The 27,530-nt window shown below is 45.2% G+C and overlaps 1 protein-coding gene across 2 annotated transcripts; it reads left to right on the top strand.

The window, feature by feature from the left end:
- The first annotated feature begins 1,220 nt into the window (after window positions 1–1,220).
- On the top strand, window positions 1,221–26,970 carry NEK9 (NIMA related kinase 9). 2 transcript variants are annotated; one of them, XM_027880797.1, is made up of 23 exons: window positions 1,227–1,342; window positions 1,451–1,487; window positions 2,608–2,785; window positions 5,771–5,826; window positions 6,696–6,766; window positions 10,243–10,348; window positions 13,085–13,216; window positions 14,140–14,250; window positions 14,802–14,866; window positions 15,780–15,830; window positions 16,544–16,736; window positions 17,933–18,077; window positions 18,508–18,708; window positions 19,122–19,168; window positions 19,936–20,091; window positions 20,470–20,578; window positions 21,107–21,268; window positions 21,633–21,803; window positions 22,039–22,098; window positions 22,662–22,852; window positions 23,006–23,170; window positions 23,867–24,079; window positions 24,466–26,970. In XM_027880797.1, the coding sequence occupies exons 1-23, from the start codon at window positions 1,299–1,301 to the stop codon at window positions 24,586–24,588; spliced, it is 2,787 nt and encodes a 928-aa protein (XP_027736598.1). In that variant the 5' UTR covers window positions 1,227–1,298; the 3' UTR covers window positions 24,589–26,970. The 2 variants fall into 2 exon arrangements, with proteins under 2 accessions (XP_027736596.1, XP_027736598.1); XM_027880795.1 differs by having other exon boundaries at window positions 1,221–1,487.
- The last annotated feature ends 560 nt before the right edge of the window (window positions 26,971–27,530 follow it).

Below are 27,530 nucleotides of genomic sequence, written 5' to 3'. Positions count from 1 at the left end.
GTTCAAATAGGAAAAATAAGGATTGACTTTTTCAGTTAGTATTCTGATTTTCTACAGCTGTTCCAAATTCCTTAATCCCATTTCCATGAGATTTTGTCACCTGGATTTTTTTTTTTAAATTATTACTGTTTGCCAGATGACATTTTGCCACGTATTCTCCTTGAAATGGAGAGAGTGAATGTTCCTTAGCAGAACACATCTGAGCTTTTTTCATCCATTTCTGCAAGCTCCTTTATTATAAAACTTCATTATATACAAAGACCTGATGTCTTTGCTGCTTGTAAAGACATCGTCTTTGTATGGAAATAGTTACAATGCACAGCAAATAAATGTTGATGTATAAGTTACTTGCTTACAAATAGGTGCATATAATGCTGAGCAGCTCTTTAACCCTCACCACATGCAAAGAGCCCTGCTTCTTCTTTCATGCTCTGAGCATCTTCCTGAGGTAGTGAGGTAAGATCTAACAGGGCCTTGTTGTACTGGGTTTCAGGGATTTGTGCTTTAGCTCCTGATGTCTCCTGTAAGTGTTGATCATCTGTCTTGAAGTAAATGTTCTCCATCATTCAACTTCACTCTCCCAGCTATGGTTGTGACTGGTGAACTTTGAAAACAAAACATTGAAATGATGATGGTGTGCATAATCTATGAAGAAAATAAATCAGTTTTCTAAGATTAAGGTTGCTAATACTTCTTTATTACAGAGAAGTTACTACAGCTCCAAATCTAAAATATTTATGAAGCTTTTAGTTTATTTCTTGGTCAGAGGGAGAATCCATGGACTGTGAGTGGCACCACTGCATTTTATTAATGGTGTGAAATGTGTACCCACTGCAGGTGCCCTCACCTCTCCAGTAGATCTTTGTCCACGGGATACAGTCGTGGTGCTTATCCGTGTGTGTGTTCTCCCTTGTGCCAGTTATTTTTCAGTAATGTATATTACGTGTAGCACAGTTAAGCAAACAGAAAAAATAACATCTGTACAATAAGAAACAGTGATTACGTTTTTTACATAAATCAGTTACTTCAGACAGCTTTTTATTACTAAAAGCTTTGTAAGCAAATAACTAGGAGCACCTGGCTCCCCGGGCAGCGAAGCCGCGTCCAGCCGCCACTCCGAGCGCTCCGGGCCCGCGGCGGGCGGGGCGGGGGCCGGGCCGGGCCCGGCGGGGCGGGAGCGCGGAGGTCGCGGTGCCGCGGGAAGCGGTTCCGGGTCGGCGTGGGGAGCCGACATGGAGCCCGCGGGGCCGGAGGGGCCGCGCTGAGGGAGCGCCGGGCCGAGCGGGGCCTCCGTCGCCATGTCGCTGGGCGAGTACGAGCGGCACTGCGACTCCATCAGCTCTGACTTCGGCAGCGAGTCCTCGGGCAGGGGCGGCTCCCGCGGCGGCGGCGGCTTGCCCGGCGAGCAGGAGGAGCTGCACTACATCCCCATCCGCACCCTGGGCCGCGGCGCCTTCGGCGAGGCCACCTTGTACCGCCGCACCGAGGTAGGTGCGCTGTCCCGGCGGCGGGAGAGGGGCCCCGCTCCACCGCCCCCGCGAGGAGGCCCGGGGCTGCTCCGAGGGGGCCGGGGCCGCTGTCAGGGCGAGCGGGGCGGTCGCCAGAGGCCGGTGCTTGGAGGCCGCGGTGCCCGAGGAGCCGCCGCAGGGCTCGGCCCTTGGGTGACCGACAGGCCCCTGGGTGACACCGACATCCCCCTGGGGTGACCGGCAGCCTCACGGTGACAGCCCGCGGCGCCGCTCTGGGAACAGCCCGGGTGCGAGCGCTGTCAGTCTCTCGGTCCCCTGAAGTTTCACAGGGAGATGTGGAGACTCTTCTGATTCTAATAGACTCCTCATTTTTCTGTGTTTTGTTCCAGTCACAGAAGACGTGGGGGCATCTCATACAGGTAACTCTCCCACGTGCTCGGTGTTTCAGCATAATCAGGGGAGACGCCTGAAAAGCTAGTCCTCCTGTTGCTCCCAAGTGGCTTAATCCCATCCAGTTTCAATTGTAGTTGTGGTTTTTAGCAGCTGTCAAAGAAAAGTGCTTGACTTAGTTGCCAAGAGACATCTGGCCATCCTGAGATGTCATGGCTTGGGCAATTCTAAGTGAAAGCTGTTCACTTAACAGATCACTCATGGCATGGCTGACAACATGGGTGGGCCTAACAAGGGCAAACAAAATTTATTCTTGTTTCCTTGGTTTTTTTTTTGCTTTAGGCTTTTTTTTTTTTTTTCGAGTATTTGTGACAGCTTATGGTCTTGTACAATATCCTGCAGTTATAGGGTTGGAAATACACTGTTCTCCCTTTATTGAACCGGAGTATGTTTAGTTTTTATTGAAATAGAACAAACTCTGTGTCTTTCCCTCAGTTTGGTGTTTTGGTTTTGGGTTTTTTTCTCGAAATGAGTGTTGGCCAGCTAGAAAAATGGGTTCGGGCCATTGCTATTTCTAAGGGCAAACAGCAAACCTCAAAACTTATGTTGAGAAGAATATTTGTCTGAAATCTGTAAGAGACAAGAAAGTCTTTTACCTTCCCTGAAATTTTAATTTCCTGCTAGAAAGGCACATACTATTGTCTTCAGAGCAATGTGGTTTTAATTAAAAGATGTTTTTGTGTTTCAGGATGACTCACTTGTAGTGTGGAAAGAAGTGGACCTGACCCGGCTGTCAGAAAAAGAGCGTCGTGATGCTTTGAACGAAATTGTTATCCTTGCCCTGTTGCAGCATGAGAACATCATCGCATACTACAATCACTTCATGGATAACACCACGCTGCTCATTGAGCTGGAGTACTGTAATGGTGAGATCCCTGCTCCCGTTTACAAAGAGGCACCTACCACGTTTCTGGGTCACCTTCCTGCAGAACCTGCAGGGAGTATCTCTGGGGGTATCCTCTGGGGAGCAGAGGAGTGGAGGTGAATTCTGCTGCGTACCTCCTTAAGAAGAGATTGAGAACCTTTCTGATTTGTGTCTCAGGTGCCAAAAGAAGAAATCAAAGTTAGTGCAGCCAGTTCGGGCAGTAGATGATTTCCTGAGTCTTCTGAATGGCTGGTGCAGTGGAAGAAGTGGGATATTGGTAGTGTACACTTTTGGTGCACCTTGCTGTGTTCTTTAAGGTGGGCAGTGGGAAAAGACTATGGGAATATTTAGGCCTCTCTGCCAGTACAGAGCAGGGCTGGGTTTTTTCAGTAGCATCACTTAAATAGGTTTATAATTTGGCAATTGTAAATCAAGGCTTAAAAATCTCCTGTCACACTGCAATCAGGACTTCTTCCTGTCTTTCAGCATCTACATTTAGTATTAAAACAAAACAACAATAAACTGGGTCCTTCTGGTGGTGGAGAAAATTTTAAAATTCCATCCAAAAGCAGTTCAAATGATGGTGTTTGGAGTTTGCAGGGGAAACAGTCCCTGTTGGGAGGAAGCAATAGAAGGATTTGATATAAGGTTCTAACTTGAGGCTGCTGTTAAGGCAGAAGCAAGAGGAGGTCATATACAGGTAATACTGCTGGAACAGAATTCCTGTCTAGAACTGCAGTGTGTTTCCTATTTGGATGAGTAAGACAGCTCTCCTAGCTAAGTGTCTGGTGTATGTATAGGGCTTGCATTGTTTCGGCTCATCAGCAGAAACTGTTTTGCTGGAAAAGTCTTATCATCTTGTTGTTATTGCCTTAGATTGTTTTCTCTGGAACAGGCTGGGGAGCACAAGAGTTGTGCAAAGTCTTTTTGAAGGGTGTCAAGCACTCTGGATGGCAGGTTGGCTAAAGCTAGTTTTGCTTCTCTGCTTTTTGTTCTTATGCAGGGTGGAGTCCAGTGCAAGAGTAGGGGAATGTTAACTCTTTGAGTCACCTTTTATTTTAGGGGTGCTCTTTCTGTGTGAGTTAACTTACCTCCCCTGAAAAGACTGCATGCTTGGGGCAATTATAAATTGATGGAGGGCCCAACTACTGTTGGAGGTCCTGCTTAGTACTGATGTCTGTGCACATTTTTGTTAATGCTCTAAGCTGTTTTACTTCAGGGTAATAACCAAGAGATGGGTGTACAGCCTGCGTTGCCTGAATATGTCTGATGGTATCGAGCAAGGCACATGAGAAAAGAGGGAATCTTAGTTGGACTTATGTGCAGTGGTTTTGCCAATACATTAATAGTTGTCTCCATGACTTTTTTTACAGTGTACAAGCCCAAGATAATTTGTGAGTAATTTTTCAAGTAAGGCTGGACTGGTCACTGTCGGACACTTCTCAGAATCCAAAGGTTTTACTGTTTAACTGGCACATCTCTTCTGAAGATCTAGAAAAGAGTTTCAAATTTGAGTAAATGTTGCCCCCATTTTACAGAGCAGGAAGCCAAGTTATTGATTTATTTGCCTTTAGTTCCATGTGTATCATGGTTCATAAGACTTGGATTTACCATGGAACAACATCAGTGAATATATCTGAAATAGTTTTGGGAAGAAATATCCTATAAAATATATTTATTGAAGACAGAACAACCTACGTCAGAACGTTAGATGTGATTAGATGAAACAAATAGTGAATTAGTTTGATTTTTGTATCTGTGTATTGATTATATGAGTCAGGAGCTAACTTGTCTACTTGTGTAGGATTTTGGCAATGTAGTACCTATCACGCTGCTCTTTCATTCAGAAAAGCTGCAAAAAAAATGGGAAAAATGAGAGATGAGGAACAGAATTGACTAAAAGCCTGCATAGTCTGAATCACTAGGAAAGAGGTTCATAAGAAGAGGCAGACGCGAATATTTTGGTTTTATTGTGAATGTGAAGAATGATTTCTAGATAGTTTGCAAATGTGAACATAGGGCAGAAAAAAGAAATGTTGAGAAGTTATAGCAAAGCTGAATGAGGAGAAATTAAGTGAAGGGAATCTTAATTAGGAACATTTTTCTAACATGGAAGTCTGAAATAAGTTCCTCGAGGAGGCAAAGGAGCCATTGTGACCTGCTTTGGCCGGGTACCACTTGACAGGCCCATGGAAATCGTAGATCTAAAAGCTGTCTTGCACCACACCTGTGGGAATGGGAAAGGTCCTAGTGATCTGTTATTGTTAGGACATAATATATGATAATTGGGAATTGGAATAGCAACAGGATGTGATCAGAGATTTGGGATTTACTGATTGGATGTTGATCTGACAGTCTCACTACCTGCAGCCCTCAGCATTGTTTCTTTTAGCTGTGCTTGATTTTCAGTCTGCTCTCTTGAAATTATGAGGTGCCCTGAAGATTCTTTGGTGGTGCTGCTGTTGTCAGGGCTTTGTGAATTCTACATCCATGTATTTGGCAGGGCAGATGAAGGAGAGGTAGGTCAGAGCTGGACAGTAAGTTGGGAAAGGCAGTAAATTGTGTTTTCAGGGACTACTCTGACCTTAAAATTGCTTTATTTCTCTTTTTAAATTTATTTGTATATAACGCTGAGCAGGACAATCTCACGTGATTTGATGTACAGGTTATACATGTTTACATACTCCAAGAAACACAGGTAAAAAAGTAGGGGCTGCTAGGGACTGCCTAGCTTGCTGATTTGCTTTTTGGAGAGTATTAATTGGTGGTGTTAAAGAATCATCTCTGCTTAAGCGTAAATATGCCAGTGAAGTTCTTAGATGGAAGAACTTAATTTTGTGAGTGCCAGTCCAGTTTAAGTCAAGATTGCTGAGAGAGAGCTGTAGTGGTTGATCAGATTTCTTAGGGGATTTGAGTATTCCCAGCAGCACTAGAGCAAAGTAACTGCTGCAATTAACCTCTCTTTTTCATTAACTTGTAATTGCAGGGGGGAACCTCTACGATAAGATTCTGCGACAGAAAGACAAGTTATTTGAAGAAGAGGTAATTTGGACTGGTTTGAGGGAGCAGTGGGGCTGACCTAATGTTCTGGGTGTCTGTCTGGTTATTTGACTATTTCAACAAAATTTTTTACAGATTGCTGGTAGGGAATTTCTGTGTTTATCTGGGGGCTGGCATCCTTCTGCTCATGTTCAATATTGCAAGCATTTATGGACTATCCAAAACTTCTTGTTTTCCTTTCCTACTGTCTAAGCTGTTTATACTTCCAAGAAGGAATAATGAAAGAGAGCAGGCTTTCATCACCTTATCATCTTGGCAAACATTTAATTTTAAAACATCTTTCTGTGTTTCTTCCTAGTTGGTACTTGATTTCTCTGCCTTCTTAACCATTTTGTAGGGTTTTTTCCAAGTAATTTCCTTGAATCTTTCTTGTTCTTTTCTTTTTATTTTTTTAAGCTTGCTTTTTTGCTGTCTGCTTTCATTGTATGCTGAGCTGGTGGATGATTACACTTACTTGTTTTATATAGTGACTTTTAATGCTTTCTGTCTCGTGGACAATATTAAATGATCACAATTCGGATTTCAAAGAGCACAACTGTAGATGTTTCACATGTGGTCATTAGTTGTCATTTCCAAGTCTTTTCACTTATCGAATTCTGTGACACTTGTCAAGACAGACACTATGAATGGCAGTAGAACAACTGACCTTTTGGAATATCTTTTCAGAGATTTCCAAAACAGGAAATTCTAGATTTTCATACTCCTGAAAGGGTATACCTAAATGGTATGACCAGACCCTATTGCTGTGCCTCAGTGTGACAGGTGTGACAGGGACATGCGGGGTTTTGTGGTGGGTTTTTGTGGGGTTTTTTTTTGAGCCTCATGTAATGCTTATATTTCCACTTGTGCAGATGGTGGTTTGGTATCTCTTTCAAATTGCATCAGCTGTGAGCTGCATTCATCGAGCAGGAATTCTTCACAGGTAAGTGTGGCAGGCAACAAAAGTGAGATAACCAGTGCAATTCATCGTTGTGAGTGAAGAACTCCTTCGCTTCTGTGTTTAAAGCAACCACTGAGCTTCTCTCCAAATTGCAGTTGGACTGCCTAGATGTTAAGTATCACTTCTGTAAAGGAATTTTATTGGGCTATAAACTGTCTTGTGATAAATGTGCAGGAAATCTTGTATTTAAAAATGGAGTTGCAGCTTTGTGAATGAAGAGTTTATCCATATAAGAAGGAAGTAAATTTGCCCTTTATTGCTATAGCACATAAATGATGTTTGCTAAAATGGGTAGGAAGGGCAGTTACCACAGGCCAAAGGTACTTCCTACCTGCTTCACAATTAGCAGCTTCAAGCCAATATGTACATCCCTCTGTAATTCCTGGAGGATAACAGTGATGAAAACTTTGCATTACTGCATTGCTGTAATATAACCCGTACAAAGATTTGTCCTGCATTTGGCTGAATCTTATTTCTTTAGTGTGTTATAGTTGTACAGTCTTTTAGCCGGTAAGGGTAATTTTGTTGATAGTGACTCTTGAGATTTTAATGTGTAGCTAATTACCTTTTTTGTTGCCCTTTTGTATTTGGTAGCAGTAAACTTCATGGCTTATGTGTGCTTCAAGGAGGCTGTGATGTCCTGGGCAGTACCACAGAGGTAGACAGCCACTTCCAGCACAGTTGGATTGTGTGCTGCACTAAGTTACGGGCATAGCTGTGTGAGGATGTTTTCTGTAGGATAGCATCCTGGCTGCTGCCATTCTGAATCTTTGCTAATTGGCAAACCTTGCCAATGAAGGGTTGGTACCCTATACTCAGCAAAGTAGCACCTGAGTTTTTGACCGGAAGCAGATGTCATGTCTGTTCTGCTTTGCAGTGACTTCCTGCTTACCACCTCTGGACACGTGTGGCCCCAAATCCTTCCATAATAAGGAATTGAGCAGTTACTTAAATGTTTGCACTGATTTCCTTCTGCTGCAGACATTGTCAGAGTGACCCAGTACTTTGTGATGCCCCAGGCTGATGAATGCAAAGTGCTGCATTACTTGATGTTTTCCTGGTTTACGCTGGGAAGTTGCTGATGGTACTTTAGGAAAAGAAGGTGTTATGAAGTGTTGGCCTTGGGAAGCATGTTGTACAGCGCGGGCTTCCTCTCCACTGACAGCCTCTTATATTGGTCTATGAAACTACATACAGATTATTCTGTTAGGGAGAAAGTGTTTTCAATGAATTTTGGAGTTCATCGTTTTTGTGGACAGCAGCCTTTTGGTCTTCTGGGCATAGTATGTCATAGAATCTTGGAATCATTAAGGTTGGACCTCAAAGATCATTGAGTCCAACCTTTGACCGAACAGCACTGTATCAACTAAACCACATCACTAAGTGCCATGGCCAGTCGTTTCTTGAACAGTTCTAGGGATGGTGACTCCACTACTTGCCTAGGCAGCCCATTCCAATGCTTAATAACCCTTTCAGTGAAGAAATTCTTCCTGATATCTAACCTTAACCTTGTCTGGTGTAACTTGAGGCCATTTCCTCTTGTCCTGTCACTAATTTCCTGTGAGAAGAGGCCAACCCCCACCTCTCTACAACCTCCTTCCAGGTAGTTGTAGAGAGCAATAAGGTTTGCCCTGAGCCTTCTCCAGGGTAAACCACCCCAGCTCCCTCAGCTGCTTCTCATCAGACTTCATCTCCAGAGCCTTCACCAGCTTTGTTGCCCTTCTCTGGACATGCTCCAGCATTGAGGTCAATGTCTTTCTTATACTGAGGGGCCCAAAACTGGATACAGGACTCGAGGTGTGGCCTCACCAGTGCCAAGTACAGGGGGACGATCATTTCCGTGGTCCTGCTGGCCACACTATTTTTGATACAGGCCAGGATGCCATTGGACTTGGCCACCTTAGCACATTGTTAACTCATGTCAGCAGCTGCCAACCAGGTCCTTTTCCACTGGGCAGTTTTCCAACCACTCTTCCCCCAGCCTGGAGCACCGCATGGGGTTGTTGTGACCAAAGTGCATGAACTGCCACTTCACCTTATTGAACCTCATACCACTGGCCTCAGTCCATGGATCCAACCTGTCCGGATCTTCCTTGCAGAGTCTCTCCTACCCTCCAGCAGATCAACATTCCCACCCAACTTGAAGTTGTCTGCAAACTGACTGAGGGTACATTTAATTCCCTCATCCAGATCATTGATAAAGATATTAAACAGGACTGGCTGAAATGGTGAGCCCTGGGGAACCCCACTAGTGACTGGATGTGGCACCATTCACCAGCCACCACATCTCCCACTAGCCCTTCTCTGTTTGGAAACAGCAGGCACTGGTAGGCTTGCTTACCAGCTGTGTCAGGAAGTTATCTTCCAGGAACCTCCTGGACTGCCTCCTCTCTGCTGTGTCAAGTTTCCAGCAGACAATCCAGCAGGTTAAAGTCTCCCACAAAAATTAGCAACTGCGATGTCAGCCAGCATCTTATAGAACATCTCACTTGCCTCTTCATCCTGGTTGGGTGATCTGTAATAGACTCCCACCAGAATGTCTGCCTTGTTGGCCTTCCCTCTGATTCTCACCAATAGGTAGTCAACCTTATCATCACTGTCCTTCAGCTCTGTACAGTCAAAACACTCCCAAATATACAGAGCCACCTCAACACCACACCTCTCTTTCCTCTCCCTTATGAAGAACTCATAACCATCCACTGCAGCACTTCAGTCATGCAACCACATTTCCATGATGGCAATTATGTCATAGCTTTCCTGCTGCACAATGGTTTCCAGCTCCTCCAGTTGTCCATGCTGGGTGGATTGGTGTAGATGCACTTCAGCTGGACTATCCATTTCATCCCCAACACTGGCGTGCTGCCCCCAGGCTCGTCTCTAGCAAGCCTGATCTTAGCCCCTGCCCCCTTCAAACCTAGTTTAAAGCCTTCTCAATCAGCCCTGCCAACTCATGGGCTAGAATCGTATGTCATATTATAAAATGCTGTTCTCGAGGGGTGAGTATGTTATGCTTAAGTTCAAGAGTGGCATCTGTTTCACACCCTCCATGTATGTGTTTATGTTTGCATACATACCTAGTCATACTTACATTTATGTTTTTAGTGAGCTCAGCGACTCCTCGGTTGGATCTATTTATAAAACCAGGAAAAATAAGACCTGCTCCATGACCTTCATACAAGAAGAAACTGAGAGGGGGGAAAGAACTATCTTTGATCTGTGGCCTTTACATAGGTTCTGAAGACTGAGCTTTTTAAACTGTGTTGTATTTGCGTGGGGAATGTGATAAAACCTGTGTAACTGCAGTTACTGCCTTGGTATTTGAGGTAAAACTGCCTTTGGAGAACGCTGCGTATGTGCGAGAGAATGCTGGCAGAGTAGCAAGTACCTCATTTTGGGGGAAAGGTATAGTAATTTGTTGAAATATATTTGAGTGTTTGCATTTCTTTTTCTGCTTTCAGAGATATAAAGACATTAAATATCTTTCTAACCAAGGCAAACCTGATTAAATTGGGAGACTATGGGTTGGCAAAGAAGCTGAACTCTGAGTACTCTATGGCTGAGACTGTGAGTATCTGCCTTCTTCACAACACAAACTGAGTTTTGGGGTTTTTTTCATCTCTGCATGCCTTGCAGAAGACCAGGGATGCTGTGCATTCTTGCTACTTGCTTTCTTTTAGTTTCCTTTTCCTCTCCCCTCAATTTTCCTCAATGTTATAGAATCATAGAATTGTTAAGGTTGGAAAAGGTCAGTCCAACTGTTAACCCAGCACTGCCATGTTCACCACTAAACCGTGTCCCCAAGTTCCACATCCACACATTTTTTTTGAATACTTCCAGGGACAGTGACTCAACTGCTTTCTTGGGCATCTTGTTCCAATGCCTGACCACCTTTGCAGTGAAAAACTTTTTCCTAGTATCTTATCTACACCTCCCCTGGCACAACTTGAGGCCATTTCTTCTTGTCCTGTCACTTATTACCTGGGAGAAGAGACTGACCCCCACCTTGCTACAACTTCACTTCCTAACTTTATCTCACTAACGTTGGCATATTTGCTGATGTGTTGCAGCCTGCAGTTATCCTTGCCCCCAGGTTACATACAGAGACAGCAGTGTAGTCACATCAGAACAGTGCACTCCCTCTGGGCTAAGGCCAGCTCGACAAATAAAATTAGTTTTGTCGTGCTGCTGGGCTAACAGGTAAATTTTGCCTCAAGTGGATCTGAAATAACTTGGATGTGCATGCCTGACATTACCCTGTTTCATAGGCACGTCTCCTATCTCCTTAATATTCAGTCTCTGAACTGAATTGCAAAGAAGCAAGAAAGGCACTTATAGTGCTTGTTATGGTAACCAGGTGTATGGTTTATTGGTAATGTTCCTGGAGGGGGGCAAAGCTTTGTAGGAGAGATTAATTCTACCAGAAGGCTGTCAAGCTTTTCTTTGTTCCAGACCCTGCCAGAAAGCATTTTCACAGCCAGAGCTACGAGACAGGGTAAGCTGTATTGCAGGCACCTGAAAGGCTCAGCTTGGATTTCCCAACTCCATTAATTTCTGTGGTGAGCATTAGGCTTGGAAAGGGAGACACTGTCTGGAGCTCCTATCTGCTAAAGACCTTTGTTATAGTTTGGGACACAAGCCAACTCACACTTCCCCTTACCAAGCTGTATTCTTAGATTTAATGCCAGGTGTTGGTGTTCTGCTAGGAATGTGTAGTTAAATACTTGCCAATCCTCCTCCAGAACATGATCACTATTGTGCAGTTGCACAGTAAGTGGTAATTCAAGGCTCCTGCATAAAGCCATTGCTGAGCTGCACTGCAGCAAAACCACTTCTGTTTCATCACACTTTTCATGGCCTTCTAGCTTTCAGAAAAAATGTGGTCTGTGCTGTGAATTTCAGGGTTTGTTTTTGCTTGTGTTGGCTGTGATCATCTTCACCTACACCCATGAGCATTTTTTTTCCTTTTTTGCATATGAAAAATTTTGAACTATGCACCTTCAGCTGGATTTCATTCTGTATATGTTGGCTGTATTCTGGGCTAGTTGTTCAGTTTATGAATCTAATGACCAGTGGCAGGCTGGAAGTCATTTTTGGGAAATAAGTGCAAAACATGTTGTCACTATTTGTAATTGTAACAGTAAAATTGTGATTTTGTAGAATGTTTACATCTTGCTTACTAAACACTGATTTCTTAACTTATCATTCTTTCTCCCATTTAGCAAGAAAGATAGAGAAAATATGTCTGTGTCTTACAGAAAGCTTAGATTATCCTTGGCTTAGAAAGTGTTTGGGTGCAGTGTCCTAGTTCTCTATGTGATACTCCAGCTATCTGGGCTTCTAAACCTTCCTGTGGCTGGGACTCACAGAGCTCTGTAGCTGTCACACTCTGTAACAGGAAATGGAGGGGAGATTCTGAAAGTGCCCATTAGGTAAACAGTGTACTGCAGAGGCTTTGTAGTCCTTGGAGCTTTGCTGAGAGAGTTGAAAAAAGGGCATCTATAAATATTTCCCCTTTTTCTAAATCATGTCTTCCTCATTTTGTTTTTCTGTCTAGTTCCTTGCTAAGGATTGAGTTCCATTCATCTGGAAGCTTCATTCTTACATCTTTTACCATGTTTGTTCTGTGTCTCCTTGTGACTTTGAGCTATGCCACTATTTCTGCAGTACCTGGGAGGCTTTCTGTATTTAGGTGCTGGGTTTTGGATTTTGTGTGTTGGGGGTGTTTGTTTTACACCAATTGTTCAGGAATGACCACTGAAGCCTTTCAGGTGAGACTCAACCCAGCTTTCTACGTACTGACCCAAAAGCAACCCCTCTGAGACAGAGTAACCTTTGTCCTGGCAGTGTCTTGTGATCAGAGTGGCTTCATAGCCATAGGCTGGCATCTGTACTTGAAAGCTTTGCTGGATACCTTTTCCTTCAACCTCTTGTGAGAGTTTCCATATGCCTGGTCAGTACGTAAGGCCCTAATTATTTCTAAATGTAGTCTGTTTAAGAGAGGGGCAAGTCCTTGGCTGTGTTCTCATGACTAGTCTGTTGAGAAATATGTACCACATCAGGATCTGAGCAGAGAGGTGTCTAGGATCTTTTAAGAAATTCAGGAACAGGCTTGTGGATAAGAAGGGAAGAAGTGGGCTTGTTCCCACTCCTCCAGATGTTGATGGGGTGTGTCACTTCAGTGCTGTGTCAGAGCAGTGTCTAGCTCAGATGCTTATGGTCCTGTGTGAACGTGATGGATACAGAGCTCCTGAAGTGAAGGCTGCTGGGTCATTTCTGATTTTTAAATATTATTTTTCCTAGCTGGTGGGAACTCCATATTACATGTCCCCGGAACTCTGCCAGGGTGTGAAATACAACTTTAAATCAGATATTTGGGCTGTGGGCTGTGTCATCTTTGAGCTGCTTACTCTGAAGAGGACCTTTGATGCCACTGTAAGTCTGCCAACCAGGATGGATTAAGTGACCTTATTTTTTATCATCCTAAGATTCACATTTGGCTCATAGCTTTCTTAAGTCATGTTTTTCTTTCATTGTTGTTTAAATCTGCTGATTAAGAAAACAGTGACCTGAGACCTATAGCCAGAGAAAATGCCTGCATGATTTGCCTTCATGCAGATCACCTTTCTGCCTTCTTGCAGAAGCCTCTCTGGCTTCTGCCAAACTCATCCTTGTCTGCAGCCCAGGTTTATCAGATGCAGAATACAAAAAGTGCTAATTTGTATTGTGGCTGTGCATGAAATATCTTTTTGACTACAAGGAGAAAGTTTGTGATTGTAGTCTTCTTGCTTTTTCTGCATTACTAGTTGTGAATTTTCTTTGTAGCATTCTGTAGCAAAAAGTTCCACCCTTCAGATTTTATAGGATCTAATCCTATTACTCTTCTCAAACGTTGGATGCAAGAAATGTCTGGTCAAGCTGGCTTGGGGAGGGTGAAAGGGAGCATTGCTGGCTGACATACGTGATTTGCCAGCTTGTGACATGAGATGGAAAAGCTGCTAGTTGCCACAGTGCAAGATTTTGTAACCCTGAAAGACACGATGTGAAAATACCATCCTTCCCTGACTTTTTCTCAGTATGCTGCATAGGAGATTCCATGCAGGGAGAGGCCTATCCTCCCTGCAGTGTTGGAGAATTTGGTGGGAAGCTGGATCTTGCTGCCAAGCCCTGGTTATCAGAGGTACCATTTCTGCAGGAATTATCATTAGGTTTCTGGAGAACCTGCTAGGCAGGGAAGAAGAGAGATGTGTCCTGGTCAGAGATGGAGGAAGAAAATAATGGTGGTCTATAGCATCTCTCCCCGTTGGACACATTGTCCAGTTCAGTTCCCTTACGGCTGGTTTATGGTTTCTGCCTAGAATCCCCTGAATCTCTGTGTGAAGATTGTACAGGGAAATCGCGCCATGGAAGTTGATTCCACTGTCTACTCTCGGGAACTGATCCAGATGGTGAATTCCTGCCTTGATCAGGTTGGTGAAATACTTTTTAATTTTCAGACACCCCTTCCCAGCTGCCTCAGCCATGGAATTCAGGGGTGAAGGGGAATGACATGCCCGTTTCAGCATGTGGGTTGTCGATGCAGGGTAATTTTTCTGAGGCCTGAGGCATCAGTAGTGCTGGGCTTTCTCCAGTCCTCTGAAAGCACTGTCTCAAAATGCCATTCAGTCCTCCAGTCTCTGGAGGGCTGCTGGGTTTACTCAGAGGACAATTACTGAATGGGCTGGCAAAAGCACTTATTTTTTAATTCAGTGCTATGAAGTTGGGAGTATCATCTCAGTAGTGTCTTAGGGTTCTGCCTTTCCATAGAGAATTAATTTCATGAAAGCATAGTACCTTCAGAGCATGGAAGTCCCTCCTGCACATCTGTGGCATTTATCCTTATTCATTCTAAATATTTTAATTAATTCCTTTCCCTTCTGGAGGTAGTCAGGGAAGGAGGTCCATGCAAGCTTGAATGAGGTCTTGTGGACCAAGATTATGAGTATTTCCCAGAGAATTACTTGTTGCTTCCTTCTTTCAGGACCCAGAGAAGAGACCCACTGCAGATGAATTGCTTGAACATCCCCTTCTCAGCAAACGCAGGAGGTAATCCAGTGGTCTTGCCTGAAACCCGGGTGGGTGTCAGGGAAAACAGGAGGGTTTGTGCGAACTAGTGAGGTACTACTGAAGTACTTCATCCTCTTTAGGAGAGGAGTGCATTCTTACAGTCTTGTCTTCTGACCTGATGTTCTATTGGTGCATGGGTAAGGTGGGAAAGGTCTCTGCATCCTTTGTCATGGAAGCTGTTGTATTGAGGACCTTGAGGCATTCTTTTCTGAGACTCTTTTGAAGAATGCTGGTTCCCTCTCTTCAAATCTCTGAAGAAAGAGTCTCAGAGATCCTCCTATGGTCATTGGAAAACACCATTTTGAATATATATATTCAAAATATTCATATCGTGCAGTATAGAGGCCCTCACTTTCTCCTTTTGTTGCCTCCCTCTTTGGGAGAGACTTACATTGAAAGCCCATTTTAGCTTAGTTTGCCCATCAACCTGCACACACTGTCTTTTTATGAAAGGTGGACCATAATTCTGGGTGGTTTCAATCCCACATTGGTTGCTTTGGGAGCAGCAGACTTTGTCCTTTATATCAATATTCTTTTACTTGGTGATCAGCAAAGTTTGAGTTTTGTCTTGCTGTTCGCTCTGTTAGAAGCCCAAATCCTGATAATATTTAGCCATTTAAGGTTATTCTTGTGCAATATGGGTATTGGTTGGCCATATTCTGTTACATATGTAGTTGTTGCCCTCAGCTCTTCTCCAAGTTTGTTAGCTGTGTGGTACATTACTTCTGCCCTAATTACTGTGTGTCGCTGCGAGCTGGTAAACAGCTGCCACATTTCCTCCAAGAGGGAGCAGCATTTTATTGGAAAGGAAAGCAGTCTGAGTGTGCTGCCTGTCAGTAAATTGCATTGGGCAATGTTGCTGTTTCCTAAAATGCTTTTTCTCCTTTGGCAGGGAAATGGAAGAGAAAGTCACACTGCTTAATGGGCCAAATAAGCGACCAAGGTAATTATTTAGACATGTGTTTGAAAGGAAGTATGGAGAGAACAGCTCCCTAGAGAGGAACTTTGCTCGGAGTATTAGCCTGGGACAACTGTAATGGAATAGTAGTTTAGTAGATCACTGAATGTCCCATGTTTTACTCTGCCTATTACATCCTGCTTAAATACCAGAGGTAAGGTTGGAGCCTTACCTCAGCAGGTCCCATCCAGCTCTAACCTGTACTACTGAGGATGTAGTCTTTACAACAGCCTACATATCTGAGAAGTAATGTAGACCACTCCTTTCACGCAGATTCCCTTCAGCAGGAGGAATATGACTGTCTGAATGTTGACTATTAAAGTATCTTCCATAAAACTTGATAGAGCAGAGGTTCTCCCCAGTTCCCAGCAAGGAACTGTAAGCAGAGTTGCTTTGTGAAGCAGGTAGCTTCTGTGACGTGTATAGCTGGTTTTCTGTTATTTGTCAGAATTTGAGCAGTTTTTCCTCATAAACTTGGAAGTACTATCACTATCTGAGCACTTTATGTGAAGTTGTCCCAGTTTATGGCTTGTTCACAGTTTGTTGGAAGAACAGTTTGTGAAAATAAAAACCATGATTGGTTGTGAAGGGGAAACGGCTAGAAAACAGTAGGAAAATGAGTGATGACAATGAATGCAAACTCATTAAACTAAACTTTTATTAAAAGTACATGTGTTTTGTCGGGGGGTCTTGTGCAGGTCAAGTACCATGAACGAGGCTCCCATTGCAGTGGTGACTTCGCGCACTAGTGAGGTGTATGTCTGGGGGGGTGGTAAGTCCACCCCCCAGAAGCTGGATGCCATCAAAAGTGGCTGCAGTGCGCGCCAGGTGTGTGCTGGTAACACTCACTTCGCTGTGGTGACAGTGGAGAAGGAGCTCTACACCTGGGTGGTAAGTGAGAGAAACTGCAGGAAGGGGGTAAGGGTGGGAAAGGAGTCCAGGTCCACTGCTGAACATTCACAAGCCTCTCATAATCAAATGGGCAGGAAACTTGCAAAGTGAAAAATCTGATTGCAGTGGACACTGTGAGGCCATCTGATTCGGGACTGACCCAAGTCTCCCAAGACAAGTGTGTTATTGAGAGGTTTTCCACTGTGACAGGAAGGGTATTGGAGACTCGCTATGCACTTGAGGGTTGTACGTGGTAGTCTTGTAGGCGCAAACGCTGTCAAACATCTCTTCATTCCTTTCCTGACTACTAGAAACGCACTGGAGGCTTTGTGATGCTCTCTTGGCTTCGTGTATTTTTGAGGAGGGTTTTCCAAGATCAGAATAGGTGGATTGAGTGACTTTTTGTAATATGGATGTCATCTGTGAGGCAACTTGTGGATGAAAGTGGAGATGTCTTACACTAAACAACTCTGCTTGTTAGGATGAGTGGAAATTCTATAATAATTTGGAGTGAATAAAAAGTGTTGGCATATAATGCATTTTGAACAACACTTACAACGTCTCAGGCTTAGATAGTCAGTGACATGGAGGTATTCTGTATTTCCAGGCTTCCATGAGCTTTTGTATTGATGATACAGAATCTGTTAAAACAGATTAGAAAATACTGGCAGGTTGGTGGGAAAAGAAAGAGATCCAAATGAGAGGAGAGCAACTTGAAGTGATTTGCTGGGTGTTCCTGCAGGAATGGCCACTGAAAACCTTCTTCTGGCTATTACTATTTTAGTTTTAGTTTCAACACTATTTGTTTTGGTTTTCCTGCATAATTGCTAGGTCAGGCCATTTCAGTGACTTTTGTTTCATGTTATGCATTTCTTTGCAGCCATTAGAATTTAGAAAAGTCAGAAAGATGAAGGATGAATTTCAGTCCTGCAGTAGAGAGGGTTCTGTAGCCTGGCAGGTGAGAAAGGAGCAGCTGGTGACCTGAGATTGGATCACTCCTTGTTAGTGCATAACTAGCCTGTGCTACTGTTGAGAACGTTGCCTGCTATTATGCCACATAGTCTCTTCCCTAGAGTAGCTACCACACTTTCTCATGTTCCTTGCTCTCTTCTGTTGTTTGTTTGAGGTGCTGTAACTATTGGCACCATCTCTGAGGTTGTGGATATATAACCTCACCAGATATTTCTGTCTTGCAGAATATGCAGGGAGGCACCAAGTTGCATGGGCAGCTGGGACATGGAGACAGAGCTTCCTACCGGCAGCCAAAGCATGTTGAGAAGCTTCAGGGAAAAGCCATTCGCCAGGTGTCCTGTGGAGATGATTTCACAGTGTGCATCACAGGTGAGAGCTGGAAGTCCTTTGGCTCAGATTGTTACGGATGCATTGACGTTGACAAGCTCCCTCACTATGCAGTGCTGTGGAGGTGTTTGCCTTCACCGTAAGATTAGCAGAGCAGCTTTGTGCACAAAGGAGAAAGCTCCATATGTTACTCATCGCTCATTTTGAGGATAGTATTAACATTATTACATTTGAGATAGATTACATCTCCACATTTGAGATAGATCAACATTACACAGAGGAAGATATTGACTCCCAGGAAGGATGAGTGTTTTCCTAAGGATGTGCTCCTTTTTGGTGATGAAGCTGGGTGTTGGGTACAGCTCCTTGTGGCTGTGCAGGGTCCCTGCTTTTACCAGTGAATGTGTTGCCTCCATACATGCTTGTACTAAAGACAGAATAGCCTGACTAAGCTTTTCTTTGTGTCCTTCAGATGAGGGCCAGGTGTATGCCTTTGGCTCAGACTATTATGGATGCATTGGCATTGACAAGGCTTATGGCTCTGAAGTGCTTGAGCCCCTGCAGCTGGATTTCTTTGTTACCAACCCTGTGGAGCAGGTCTCGTGTGGAGATAACCACGTGGCAGTGCTGACCAGGAACAGAGAAGTGTACACGTGGGGCTGTGGAGAGTACGGTAGGTGGAGTCTCCTCGAAGCCTGAAAGCATTGGGCCTGCCTGCCCAGAAAGTGGCTTGGTGCAGGTGTGTCATGCGGGGCCTGGGTGAGGGCTGCCTGTATCCCCTGGGGGAAAAGAACGTTGTTTATTTGGGGTTTTCTTTCCTTGTAAAAATGAGGAACTGGAGACTGAGCCTTTAGGACTTTGCTCTGGGAGGCTCTAGGTGCCTCTTGGCTTCCCTGTGTGTAGGACAGTGGTTCTATGATTGGGGTTGGGTTCCCTTGAGGATTGGTGGGTGATGCTGAATGTAAGGCAGCCGGTTTCTCCTGTAAGGAGATTCTTTTGGGACTATGGAGAGACACTACCAGTTCTTAGGGATGAGATGGGCACCTTGTGAGGCCATTTCTAACTTCTGTGTTTCCACTCATGCAGGGCGCTTAGGCTTGGATTCAGAAGAAGACCACTACACCCCTCAGAAGGTAGAGCTGTGACTACTTCTTCTCAAAATATGCCTGGACATAAATCCAAATTAGTTGCTATTTGGAAATATTAACTCTGAGGCTCAGGTGTTTTTTCTGAGGCACCATAGAGTTTGCGAGGCCTTTAACTTTGCTTCCTCACTTAATTTTGCTTCATTTCCCCCTAGAGATCATAGCAGAGGGGCATACCACTCCCAAACCAGACAGCATTGTGACTTAAGAGCTTCATTGTTCTGAATCTCCATGATTGAACTAGAAATACTAGCTTAATGTTGTGGAAATCATAGTGGGAAATACCAAATGGAATACCTTGGGTCTGTAGAGGAAACTCACAGCGGTGCAGCTGCATTGAAATACAATGCTGAGGGTAATTGAAACCTACTGGGGCTTAGAAACCTATAAGGATGTGCCCCGAAGCCATATACCTGTGATCACACAGTATCACACCTGCACAGCGCAGACACAGCCCTGCTTACCTAACTAGGTCTAATGCTTGTAGACCCCAGCTGACCAGGATGCCTGTGTACCAGTTCTATGGCTCCTGTGCTGGTTACTGATGTCTGCTTTGAATTTCTACATTGTGACCCGAGTTTCAGTGTGCTACAGACTTTTTGATCTCCTTACACCTGCATTCAAAATAACTGCATTTGTTACTGTCAGTGTCCAGACTAGCTGTACTAGTAACCCTGCATGTTTTCCATGTGCCAGCTTCCTGTGTAGTAAGCGTTGGGATTTTTGTTTTCTTGGGATATATTTCTTTCATATAGGTGGATGTTCCAAAGACCTTAAACATTGTGTCTGTTCACTGTGGCTGTGATGGAACTTTCCTGCTCACCCAGACAGGCAAAGTCTTGGCATGTGGACTCAACGAATTCAACAAGCTGGGCCTGAATCAGTGCACGTCGGGGATAATCAACCACGATGTAAGTGAATTTGGATCCCTGGCTCCAGCTCCCAGCAGTCAGTATTATATGGGGAAATGGAGGTCCTGTGACAAAGCGTTCATTAGCTTCATGCCAATTTTTTAATTCCAGTCCAAGATAATGGATACTGGGGTTATGGGAGGGGCAATTTGTTCCTCAGTTTCCTGTCTGCCCTGTATGTCAGATCTGAGGTCATGAAATGGAGTGAGCTGCTCTATGGTGATTTAGCCAGTGATATGGATCCTGGCAGTTCTTTACCATACCTGTGTTGGGACTGTCTAGGTTTAATGTTGTGGTCTGTCAGGAGCTACTCGAGGAGGTCTTAGCAGATGAATGTATAATTTTTCACTCTGTGCTTACCTGCATGTGTTTTCTCAGACATATTGTGAGGTGCCATATGCCACTTCCCTTACTTTGGCCAAGCAGTTGTCTTTCTACAAGATCCGTACCATTTCTCCAGGGAAGACACACACAGCTTCCATTGATGGTGAGCCCTCTGTGTTATGAAGTGAATGCTGGTTGCTGAATTATGTTACATCAACTTTGCCCTTGACAGAAGCCAAGGGGTTCACACTGGGGTTGTGTTCTTGGTTGCAAGTCTCATGCCTGCTCCAGGAACCCAAGATTCCTGTTTCTCAGCAGTGTTGTTTCCTGGCCAGCTGAAGCAGCAATGTCAGCCTTCCATTTTTTAAAGGGAAAAAAAAGTTTTGGGAAGGCTCATACTCTGGGCTAGTGGAGTATTTATGACCAAGTCAGGCTTTGCCCAAGAGACGTCAGTCAGAGGGCTGTGAGGAGTCCCAACACCTAGCACCAGAAAAGGGAAATAGTGGGAGAAGGAACTGGGGAGATATTTCCAGGCTGAACCCATTCCTCTTGGCTGGCACTGTCCCCTTCCAGCCTGGCTGGCTGCTCAGCAGAGTCCCTCCTGGTCATGGGCTGTTGCTCATTCTCTGTGTGCATGGCTGCTTCCAAAGTCGGGCCCTCGCTGTGACTGTCTCCTCATTCCTCCTCTCAGAGCGAGGCCGCCTGCTGACCTTCGGCTCCAACAAGTGCGGACAGCTTGGTGTTGGGGACTATAAGAAGCACCTGGGAATTAACCTGCTGGGAGGCCCCTTGGGGGGTAAGCAGGTGATCAGGGTTTCATGTGGAGATGAATTCACCATAGCTGCTACTGACGGTGAGTGGGTCTTTGCCAAATTGTGGTGGGTTACTTTAAGCTTGATCTGCAGGGTGGTTAACTGGCTCCCACTGAGCATTTCCTACACCACGCCCCCAGCACTGTGTTGAAATAAATAAATCCTTCTAGAATGGAACTGTCGTGCCCCTTAGTTGTCCCAGTGCAGTGCCAAGTATTTGCTGTCCCTGGGGCTGCAGATGATGACTTAGTGGCTGCCTATTAGGTTTGTTGTTGGTTTGTTCTCAGTTTTGGCAAATTGAAGCTGGTGGATTAGATACTTTGGGATAGCATTCATTAAATGCAGGGAGACTGATCCTTACAGAAAGAGGGAGGGAATTGAGCCCTTGAATTTCTTTTTCCTCAGACAACCATATCTTTGCTTGGGGTAACGGTGGGAATGGGCGTCTGGCAATGACATCGACTGAGAGAGCTCATGGCTCAGATATTTGTACCTCGTGGCCTCGACCAATATTTGGATCATTGCATCACGTTCCAGACCTGTCCTGCCGTGGCTGGCACACCATCATCATTGTTGGTAAGTGTAAGTTTAGGATGAAGGTTTGGGATCTTGTTTATGGTGATGTATCCCTTGCCAGGACCTAGAGTATAAATCCTGCCTGGGAACAGGCCACACTGCTGAGGGGGAATGTGGGAAGCTGCGCTGAGCTATAGGCCATCTACACTGGCTTTGTAGTGTTTCTTTCCATGTGGCTTGGTTGTGTTTCTTTCCATGTGGCACTCTAACTGAAACTGTGCTTCTCTCCTTGCAGAAAAGGTGTTGAACTCTAAAACAATCCGATCCAATAGCAGTGGCCTGTCCATTGGTACTGGTGAGTAACCTGCCCTGGGGAGCTGTGGTGTAAGTCCTTTCAGTGGTTAGTTTGAGTGGATGCAGTCTGGGACTGCAGCATAGTTTCTCCGTGTTTTAAAGGCTCACAGAAGAGCTGAAAGGGAGGAAATCAAGTCGGTGGGATGGGAAGAGATAGCCCAAAGCTGAGAAAGCAGCAACTGAAACAGAGGAGAAAGAACATGGGTGCAGAGAGGCCTTTGTAGTTGTGGGACTTCAATTGGACGAGGAAAAGCTGAGAGAAATTCGTTGAAGGGAGCTGATAAGGGAAGGTGATAAGGCAGCTGCTGAAGAGGTAGAGTCCAGTTTCGGGGGCTTGTGGGATGTCTGGGGCCAAGAAGCTGCAAAAGACTGCATCACACAAGCCCATGTGGGGAGGCCTGCAGGGGGTGTTGGGAGCTAAACTGTTGAGGGAGACACTGTTAGCATGTGCCCTCATTGTGACCATACAGCGCAAATTTACACATCTTCTCTGTTCCAGCTGGGGTTTGGCAGCAGGAATAGCAGAGGTGGGAAAAGTATAAAGTTTTCACTCTTGTTTGCTAGTGGCTCAGAGCAGCACAACTGGAGGAGGAGAGGAAGAGGATAATGAACAGGAAGCGGAAACCCCCAATCCCAGTGGAGGCTTTCGGGGAACCATGGAAGCTGATCATGAGCTGGGGGGCTGGATCAGCACCACAGAAGCTAAGGGAGGCAACAGTGCTGACAGCAGCTCCTGCCCTGGTTGGCTGCGGAAGGTAACGTGGTGTCTCAGAAATGCCTTAAAATGGGGAGCCCTTAAGGCCTTGCTGCCTTTTTAACCACAAGAGGGTGTTGGTGCATTTGTTGAGAAGATGAAACAAGCTGCAGAAAGTTGGCAAGGCCTAACAGTGCTGCTTTTATGTATTTAGGAGCTGGAGAATGCTGAATTCATCCCCATGCCTGACAGCCCCTTTCCTCTGAGCATGGCATCTTCAGAGCCTGAGAAGGAGACTCTTCCTTACCAGAAACTTCAGGGACTCAAAGTAGCATCTGAGGAACCTGTTGGAATAAACAAGCCCAAAACAGAGCCCTGGGTAATGTTATCCAAGTAAATGCTTGGCTAAAAGCTCTTGGGGACCATAAATGGCAATGTTTGAATTATGGGGAGAGCTAGGAAGAGGCTGTTGAATTGGCCTAATTCATCTGGATGAGGAAAATGGGGCTGATGATAATCAGAGATGATGCTGCAAAGAGAACAATTCACAAATATCTAGAACACAATGCTGGGGCTTGGTCAGATTTAAAGTAATGAGACCAGTTCTGTGGGAAAATGTGGTTAATGCAATTGGAAAAAAAAAGAGAAGCCAAGGGCCCAGAAGCCTACCAGAAGATAGAAATTTAGAAAGCAGAATTTTCTGTGAAATGGGAAGAAGAACTGATCTAGAGAATCATTGAGAAATTACAGCCTGTGAGACTACCTTATTCCGGGAGTTTTCTGTGCCAAGAGGAGGCTTAGATCCCACGTGTAGGGAAAAAGGGTTAAACTGGATGGATTTTGGTGATAGGAGAACAGGAACAACTTTCTCAGTAAAAGGAGGAAGCTATTGATTTTGTACTAAAGACAGAATGCTAAAGACTTGCTGACCTTGTCTGCTAGAAGTTTGAGAAGTTGGGAAACAAGCTGGGATGAACATTCTGGGCATGTTTTTTTTCCTCAAAGTAAAAAATGGCATATACAACTCTTGGCCTTGCACTCAAATCTGGCCTGACTTCCCTTCATGTCCCTGCAGCCTCCTTGCCTGAGTCCAACCTTGCCGTGTGCAGAAGGGAAGGACGCATCTCCTGCGGCAGGCTGCATGTGCAGTGCTCTGCAGGTGGAGGTGACGCACCTCCGAGGCCTGGTTTTACAGTGTCTGGAAGATCAGAAGAAGCTGCAGCAGGAAACCGTTCGTCTGAATGCCCAACTCCAGCGGTTCTGTAGGGGGATGGAGGGAATACAGCAGGTGAGCATCTATCACTTGGGTGCACATCCATGCTCAAGGTTCACCACGCTCCTGTGTAGATTGTGGAGGCTGTGCAGAGGGAAGCAGCTCTTAACAGCCACCTCTCTTAGGGCAGAATGGGAGGCGGGGACTGAGCAGCTTGTATGAGCTGCTGATGCTGGCTCTGGTAGTAGCAAAACAGGAATGAAGCCAAGAAGGAGTTTTCTGTGAGGACAGCCCATTCTTTGAGGGACCTGGGATTCCTCTTTATTTCTCCTCATGAGAAGGGATGGGCAGTCAGAGAGTCCCAAATGGCTGTGGAGAATACAAACTGTGGCTTGTATAGCTTCTAGCTTTTTAGCAGTTAGTCCTAGAGCTGTTTGGGCAACTGCTGTGTGTTTTGGCAGGTGGAGGTTCATTCCAAAGGAACACAGACAGCCAAAGAGGAGGTGGAAGTGGATCCGAAACCTGACTTGGATTCAGATTCCTGGTGTCTCCTGGGAACGGACTCGTGCCGCTCCAGCCTCTAGTCTCCTGAGCCCACTGGGATCCATCTAACTTCACAGCACACTAACCGAATGCAGAGAGCGGCTTTCCTGGCTTCAGGTCACTCGCAGACAAGGAGCGAGGCCGGAGGCTCCAGAGCAGCACCCATGTACGTTTGATATGAACTAGGAGTGAGTTTGAGAGGGGAAGGGCTCCTGAGCTCTAGGCCAGCTCAGTGATTGAAGCAGCAGCAGCTCCTCTTTGTACCTAATCTGTCAATTCTACATGTGAGGCAGAACGGCCCCATTATGGCAATGGCTCCAGTAGCAGCTTGTGGCCCTTTCATTGTTTCACTGTTTCCTGGGAGCTGCCTTTGGGACCCCAGTATTCATCACTGCACCTCTAGATGAGAGGAGGAAACATGTTTTGTACTGAAGCTGGCTGAACCCTGAGACTTGCCACCTTCACTTCAGAGGGATGAAGGACTAGGATCCTCTCCCTACCGCATGGTAAGGCCCCTCTGGTGAGGCTGCATCCCTCTGCTCAGGGGCAGAGGGACCAGCGAATGTCTCATTCTGGAGGCAGTGGAAATGTTCCTCTTAGGGAGATAATGGTAGACAACATATCCCCTGGCCTGGAGGCACAGCTTCTGGCCATATGGCTGTGTCCACTGGTTGTACAGACAGAGTTTAAAAGACTTTGTTCTGGGTGCCGAGGGCTTTCCAACTTGCAGGCAATGCACTGAGATGAGTGAATCAGGTGCCGTTTCCCACAGCAGTAGCAGAGATTGCCTGAGGTGGGATCTCTAGTTCTTGGTTTCAGACCACCTGCTTCCCAACCAGATACCAAGTGTCTGGCCCTCAGACTAAGTTACCCATTTTTTGCTCCAGCTGTTCAACTTGGTTTGGGTGCCAGAGTTTCTGGTTTTTTGGCATAAGCCTGTAGCTGCTCCCTGCTTGGCTTCTTTTCTGTTCAGCCCCTGTGCCTATGCTCTGTGTGGGTGTGGGAAGAATCGGTGTTTTTCCACTCAAGTGTTTTGATGAAGCTGGAATGCCATTTCCTACCCAGAATAGGTCATTAATGCAGTGGTCAGTATGCAGCCTTCCCTAATGACCATGAATGATCAAATCTCCATCTGGAATTCACCTTCCTTCAAAAAGTGAGAGGCTTTCCCAAGAAAATTTGAGATGGGAAGAGGTATGGTCTGATGTTAAAGATTTCTTCATTTTCTTTTAGAGGATGAGGTTAACTTTATTCCCCTTAACTAACTTTCTAGTAAGCTTATGGGATTGGTAGGATTCCTGAGAGCAGCTAGCCTCCCCCACCTTATGTGAAGCCTCCAGGAAGTCCTGAGTTCGTCTCACCTTTGCTGTGAGAGTGGGGTTGTCATTTCATCAGGCTTGAAACATCCTCATCAATGGCATGCTTACTAGAATTGCCTTAGGTCTACTGGAGGTGGTTATCCCGTCACCTCTGCTAGACTTCTTTCGAGAGACTGTTCTGGGGAATTCAGCATTCCCCATTTGTCTCTAGAGGTGGATACCAAACCATTTGCTGGTAACTTAATGCTCCTTAAATTTTTTTTTGGTGCCTATTGCTAGTGAATGGGAGCTGAATCGAGTGCGTTCTCTCCAGTGCAGTGTCCAGGGTGAGGATCATACCGGTGTGCCTGTCCATTGCTACCGAAGGCAGGACAGGAGGAGAGGCCTCCTGGGAGGTGTGAGTGTCAGGCGCCCCGGTGTGCCCACGGCGCTTGGCTGCGCTTGTGACTCTGCTCTCCTTTCCCCCATGTGCCTTGGAGCCAGTTCTCAGGTCAGGGTCCCGGCTTGAGGGTTGTTGGTCACATTGCAGCAGTGCCTTTGAGGAGTGAAAAGTTGAGCCTGAGCCATGTCAAATAAGCAAGCACCAAGCTGATGGGAGTCGCTCTCCTGCAGTGCACTGCTATCCTCATTTCTCAATGCTCTGCAGTTGGGAAGCTAGGTGCACAGACTGGATTCCCCTTGGATCTAGTGGAGGATCAGGGTTCCTGACAGAGGATGCCCTGTGCTCCGCAATCTCATATGTGCCTTAGAGGATTCATGCTATCCAGGTTGTGCCTGTTACAGACCACGGATTTCACACCAGCCAGCTACGCAACAAAAAAAAGCAGTTTAAAGCCAGCACTTTTGTCTCGGGCTAAAAACGGAAAGGCAAGTGGGCAGAAGTGCCTTTGAGCAGTTTCAAACCCTTTTTACTTCTCCCCTTCATGCAGTGCTAGCTCCATATGTGTTGGTCTCCTGCTAGTGTTGCTCCTGAGTTGTTATAGTGGAACACAACTTATGCCTGCTCTGACACTGGCTGAAAACTAGTTTGTCATTGTCTTTTTTTGAAAGGTTAAAGGGTGGAGTGGTTTGGAGTTTCTGTTTAAATAAATGTTTAAACTCATACTCCTGTATTTGGAGTCTTTTTCTTGGGGTTTTCTGGGTTTTTTTTCCAAGAGAGTAAAGGGAAATATGCATATAGTCAGTTGGCTTCATGGCATTCTGGGTTTTATTATTTTCTTTTGCTTATGTAGAAAGAGGGCCAAGGGACTTGCAGGTTCTTTGCTGTGGGGAAAAAAAAAAAAGTCAGTTTCTCTGTCCTTTCATTAAAAGAACCCAACAAACAAACAACAGACCAACTCTTTTCTCATGCTGCTACATCTCCTCCTAGTGACGTCAGGAGCTTTTGTGTGTGTGTGTGCATATGTGTTTATTTCCACAGTTTGAGTGCCAAGTAGGGAAATGAGTAACAGGAAGAGAGGCTCAAAGAGAAGTACCTGTTTTCTCTCAGAACAGCTTCTACTGAGCAGTAAGGCCTACAGAAGAGAAAACCTGCCTGACACCTGCTCAGCCAAGTGTTCCTGCACATTGTGCTTAATGCCTGTCAGTATTAACTTTTATCGGGGTTTTTATTAAGTTGTGAAATATCTTGAGAGGCAGAGCAGTGTTGAAGACTTACAGTTCAT

Source organism: Empidonax traillii, unplaced genomic scaffold, assembly GCF_003031625.1.
Source record: "Empidonax traillii isolate 1590-97213 ecotype Southwest subspecies unplaced genomic scaffold, ASM303162v1 scaffold74:size2480735, whole genome shotgun sequence".
NCBI lineage: Eukaryota > Metazoa > Chordata > Aves > Passeriformes > Tyrannidae > Empidonax > Empidonax traillii.
This window is presented reverse-complemented; position numbering and strand designations above follow the sequence as displayed.